Source organism: Carettochelys insculpta, chromosome 15 (assembly GCF_033958435.1).
Source record: "Carettochelys insculpta isolate YL-2023 chromosome 15, ASM3395843v1, whole genome shotgun sequence".
Classification (NCBI taxonomy): Eukaryota; Metazoa; Chordata; order Testudines; family Carettochelyidae; genus Carettochelys; species Carettochelys insculpta.
The window spans coordinates 38,132,305-38,138,304 of record NC_134151.1 but is presented as its reverse complement, the minus strand read 5'-3'; the positions used below and the strand labels follow the sequence as shown (position 1 = coordinate 38,138,304).

The 6,000-nt window shown below is 39.6% G+C and overlaps 1 protein-coding gene across 1 annotated transcript in view; it reads right to left on the bottom strand.

The window, feature by feature from the left end:
* Positions 1-3,805: 3,805 nt before the first annotated feature.
* UBLCP1 (ubiquitin like domain containing CTD phosphatase 1) overlaps positions 3,806-6,000 on the bottom strand; it is a 35,258-nt gene continuing 33,063 nt past the window's right edge. Inside the window, exon 11 of the mRNA XM_075009515.1 lies at positions 3,806-4,832. Within this exon, the coding sequence (XP_074865616.1) occupies positions 4,805-4,832 (28 nt within the window). The 3' untranslated portion in view covers positions 3,806-4,804. The remainder of the gene's footprint in view (positions 4,833-6,000) is intronic.

The following is a 6,000-nucleotide window of genomic DNA, read 5'->3' as shown; positions in this document are numbered from 1 at the left end:
ATGTAACTCTGTGGAACACTAATGGAAGTATCGTCTCTCAGATACATGAGGTAATTATCTCACTCTACTCAGCACTGATGAGGCCTCAAGTGGAGTAGTGTGTCAAATATATTAAAGGGAGGGTGGTTACTCTCCACATCCACTGATGGTAGGACAATGTAGCAGCAAGAGGCTAACCTGCCATAAGGGAGATTTAGATTAGATATTAGGAAAAACTTTCTAACTTTAATGATAGCTAAGTGCTGGAGTGGCTTACCGAGTGAGGTGGCTGATTCCCCATAAGTGGAGGTTTTTAAGAACAGGTTAGACACATATCTAGGTATGTTTTGGTCTTGCCTTAGCACGGGAGGAATGCACTAGGTGACCTCTTGGGGTCCCTTCCAGCCCTGCATTTGTGTCCACATGGTATAATGCCAGTAACACACAATTGCTTTCCTGGGCCTTAAAAAGGACCCTTGGTACAGACACAAACACAAGTTTTTAACCTACATGTTTGCAGTCTAACATGTCATTTTTGATTTACTGTTCTTGAATCCAAACCAAATTCTTACAGAAACAGTGGAAGGCAATGTATATGGTATGCATAGGGTCACAAGCTTCAACCCCGAAAATCTTGACTTGGGCACATTAACTAATACTCACAATTTAGCTTATGGAAAATTCATAGCGTTTGGTTTTGCTAAATCAAAAATATGTAAAGCATCCATTTTTGAACCCAAATCACATATTACTAGCTGTCTCTGCTGTAATTAAAGTTGCCTATGCTCATCTTTCTGAAGAATTCACCTTTTGTGCTGACATTTTCTTTGATTGTTCATGCCCAGCAGTTATTTTTGTGCTTGAATACTTTAGCTGAATTGTTTTCATTTTTTGCATTATAAGGAGGTAGGTGGGATGATAAACTTTCCTGGCTTAGACACCCATTTTTGATTAAAAATAATTAAAACTTGGTAAGTAGCTACACAATTAGTGATACATTTTTCTCAGCTGGGACACCTAGTTCTAAAGTAAGTTATAGGCACTTCATTGCAAACCACAAGGCAGAGTCTTGTTAATTTCACTGGGACTCCATATGAAAGCAAAGGACCTTAAAGGTAACTGGGACATATGTGCACAGATACATAAAGGCCTGATCCAGCTCCCATCATTACAATCCATTTAATTCATTACTAATTTGATCAATCCTGAAATATAGTAGAACAGTAAAATCCTAGGAATGGAAGGAACCTCAAGAGGTCATCAAGTCCTGCATTCATGGCTGGACCATGCACCATCTGAGCATCCCTGACAGGTATTTTTACAACCTGCTCTTAGAAACTTTTAAGGGAGATTCCACAACCTTCTGAAACAATTTATTTTAGTGCTTAAGCACCCCTGACAGTTAAGAAGTTTTTCCTAATGTCCAACCTAAACCTCCCTTGCTACAATTTAAGCCCATTGCTTCTTGTGCTATCATCAGAGAATAAGAAGAATAATTTTCTTCCTCTTTCTTGGGACACTATTATCATGTCCCTTCTTTGTCTTCTAATTTTCAGACTGAACAAACCCACTTCTTTCAATCTTCCCTCATAGGTCATGTTTTCTGGATCATTAATAATTTTCCTTGCTTTTCTTAGGACTTTCTACAATTTGTCCACTTCTTTCCTGAAATGTGACACCCAGAACTTGAGATAATACTCCATTTGAGGGCTAATCATGTGCAAAGCTGAGTGGATGTATCACTTCTCAGGTCTTGCTTCCAATACTCCTGCTAATGCATAAAAGAATGGTTGCCCCTTCCCCCCCCCACCCCAAACAGTGTCACACTGTTGGCTCATATTTAGTTTGTGGTCCACTATGACCCCTAGATTCCTTTCTGCAGTGCTCCTTCTTAGGCAGTCAGTTCCCGTTGTGTAAGTGTGCCACTGATTGTTCCTAAGTGAAGTACTTTGTATTTGTCCTTGTTGAATTTCATCCTGTTCACCTCAGACCATTTATCCAGTTTATACAGATCTTTTTGAATTATAATCCTACCCTCCAAAGCTTTGTAAGCATACTGTTTATGCCATTATCTAAATCACTGATAAGATATCGAAGAGTACAGGTCCCAGAATTGATTCCTGCAGAACCTGACTTGATATGCCCTTCTAGCATGACTGTGAACCATTGATAACTTCTCTCAGAGAATGCTTATCCAACCAGTTAGGCACATATCTTACTGTAGCCCTTTCTAGGTTGCATTTCCCTAGTTTGTTAATGAGGTCATGACAGACTGTATCAAATGCTTTATTAGTCTAGACATACCATAGCTACTGCTTCCTCCTTATCCATGAGGCTTGTTATCCTACTGAAGAAAGTTATCCACTTTGTTTGGCATGCTTTGTTTTTGATAAATCCGTACTTATTACCTTATTTTCTTCTAGAGGTTTGCAGATTTCCTGCAGTTTCCGAGGTTGTCCTTATTTGCTTTTTAATAGCTGGACACTATATTTGCCCTTTTCCAGTCTTCTGGGATCTCTCCTATATTCCATGACTTTTCAAAGATAATTGCTATCAGCTCAGACATCTCCTCAATCAGCTCGAGTATTCTAGGATGCAGTTCATGAGACCCTGGTGACTTGAAGACATCCAATGTGTCTAAATTTTAACTTATTTTCTATTTTAGCTTCTGAACCCACCTCATTTTCACTGCCATTCACTATTTTAGCCCTCCACTCACCACTAACCTTCTTGGCAAAATTCAAAGCAAAGAACTCATTTTTGCAACTTTGCCATTTACAGGTTTTCTGTTAGGCTACATGTACACTATAGCTGGGTCTACACATTTTCCATTCATATACGGCCATATAAGATACTCATTAATTCCCCACCCCACACCTCAGGTCTGTCTTGTCTCTCCTTTATCCCTGTTATTGCAGCCCAAGCACCCACTGATTTCTGACCCCTTTCCCAGGTCTCCTGATTTTTGACTAACCTGCAAGCAGGATATGGAAGCCACAATCTCTGCAAAACCACACCAGGATTTGGAGAGAGGCATCCACAGTCAGGTCATCTGCCCGGAAAAAGACAAAGGGGGAGGAGACTGGGAGCAGCAATGGGCCCTTCCTAATAACAGGGGCTATAATCAAGACTCCCTCTTACATTCCCCTGGGCACTTAGGCTGAGTCCACAGGGGTAGCTTCTGTCAACAAAAGCGGTCTTTTGTCAACAACTCACCAAGCGTCTACATGGTTAAAATCCTCTGTCTAGAGTATGTTGACAAAACTCGGCTGTCCAGCCAACTGTGCTATACCTCCCTCTGCTCAGGTACAGTGCCTCTGCTGACAGTGTTTTGTTGACAGAGTGCCCGTGTAGATACTTCTGTCGATAGAGAGGCTGCCAGTTCCCCAGGCAGCATCGTTTGCAGAGCTTCCAGTCAGCCATTCTGTCCAGAGAGAGGTTGGGGGAGCCTGGCTGCTCTCCGTCAACAGCGTGGATTGCTCTTTTGGTATGCTGTTGGGTGTAGACGCAATCCGTCCACAGAAGTTTTGCCAGGATTTCTGTTGACAGAAGCTGTCTATCGAAATATAGCCTTAGCCTCTGGTTTCTAAGACCTCCTCTCCTAGGCCAGCCCTACATCCTCATTAACCATGCAGGAGCAGGGTGTTCACAAGGCTGAGCAAAGATGATCAAGAATGCAAAAATAATGTGTGATCCAACAGTAGGATTATTCACACAGAGGCAAGAACAGGGCCCTTAAAAATTGTGTAGATCAATATAGGGAAGGAGAAGAGAGATCTTGTTAAGAAAAAAAACTTCAGACAACATAAACACATGTAACCAAACACTAAGAAAAAAGGTATTTATTATTTACACAGCTGCTATAGTTCCTTAAGAACAATATATACCGTCTTTATTTGAAAGGGTCAGTCTTCTTTCAAATACAAGAACTGCATAATGCAGGACTGTCAGTAATGCAAAACAGCAGTCACATCACACTTGTATATTGCAGGCTCAAGCAGCGCAAGTAAAAGGTACTGTTAAAAACAGTATTGCTGAATATTGTAACTGAAACAGTGTTTGCATTTAACAAAGAGTTTTGTTCATGCTTTTGTAGGAATGTCTCATCTGAGGTTTAAATCCTTTAGCTGGTTAGGAAATTTTTTCTTCTGGGAGACTGTTTTTCTCTTAAACAAAGTTGGATTTTTCACCCTCAGTAATTTTCTGTATTAGGGTATTCTGTATTTTCTGTAATATTCCAGTAATCCACTGCTTTGTAGTATACCCTAGTGTGCAAACTCTGTATTTGCTTTACAGAGGGTACTTTCCAAACTTAAACTGTCTCGCACAAAGGAACACTGACATACTAATATATACCGAACTCAGACAGCTTGTATTTTATAGTCATAAATAGCGGAACAGGAGGAGGAGACTGGTTTCTAGGACAGAGAGGAAAGAGGACTGATACAATTCACAGAATGCCAAGATAGCTCCTTACTCTAACCTTTTCGGTCAAAACAAAAAATTTGTTTCCAGTTTCAGAATGGCATTGCTCTTGAATGGTTGCGGTGGTATTATGGCAGCAAAGAAAAAACGTATTTTAAATAGTCACACAGGAAATTAATTCAAGAAAAAGCAACTGGCTTATTTCTCTCTTGGAACTTATTGCTGTGATCTCGGAAAAAAAAACAAATTAGAACAAACCAACTGGAAGACCAAGTATGAGCAGTCATCGTGGGTGTCTGATTTGGTGTCCAGCACTATTGTGTTCTAGCAGAAAAGCAAGAAAGGTCCAAAGAGCTCAATTATGTTTCCTTCAGTTGAGAGCCACAGGAGTTTATTAAAACTATTGTCCTTGCTTCTTTGAAAGGTATCTTAAAGAAACAAAAGAAATTATTTTAAGCAAAATAAAATGGGGAAAGGGAAGACAAATAATGTTAATACACACAAACTCTTTTACAATAGACTGTATGACATTTCTTTGTAACGTCTTGGTTCTTAAGCAAAGACACTACAAATTAAATGATTTCACACACAACCATTAGTGCACTAGGTGTTGGAAAAGAGGTGATTGGAGGCAGCTTTCAAGATTTTACCATCACCCGCCTCAGTGAAAAGTAAACTTCCTACAATCCAACAGAGTTAGTTACTATTTTTGAAAGTAACATAACCAAGCATACAAATATGTTTAATTCAACTTTAAGTTAATCTAAATTACCTAAATAGCTACCTTTATGCTCATTTAGTCTAAAATTTCTGAAGGCGGATGCTTTTAATGAATATTCAACAAACCCTGAACCACTGAATAAGGCCATTCAATTACTCCACCTCTAGGGTTCTCCTCCGACTACAGCTGGGAGAGGACAAGCACCATTTTTTTTCCCCGTATTTCTTTTTAAAATACCATCCAACTGCTATTCACGGCAGAGAACTACAAAGGGTTAATTTAAAATAAACTCAGCATTTGGCCCTCCATTTTAAGTTGCATACTGCACTAGTAAAATCAGATTTACAAGAAACTTCCAAAGCTGTTTTTAATTGATAAAAGTAAACAATTTCACAACATGTTGCATACACATTTCTTTATTTCATGGTACTGAAAGCTTTCAAAGCTCAGGGCACTTGAATAAACATCATGACAGACTTTCTAAAGCGCAGATGATTTAAATGCTCAACTTCCCAATGGTTATTAATGAGAGTCAGATGCTTACACCTGTCTTTTGTGCCTGTGAAAATCTGCCCCCCTCCAAAAAAAAGGATATATAGCCTTAACGCTTTACTGGCCAAACCAGGTGCACACCATAGCTCCTCTACACAGAATAACAGAACTGAAAGGATCCGTAAGTAGCCATGAAATCCAGTCTCTAGTACTCTTGGCAGTGCCAAACACCATTTAGACCATCCTTGACAGGCATGCTTCTAACCTGCTCTTAAACATCTCCAATGATGGAGATCGTGGTATCTTCCTAGACAATTTATCATAGTGCTTAATCACCCGACAATTAAGAAGTTTTTCCTAATGTCCAACCTAAACCTCCCCTA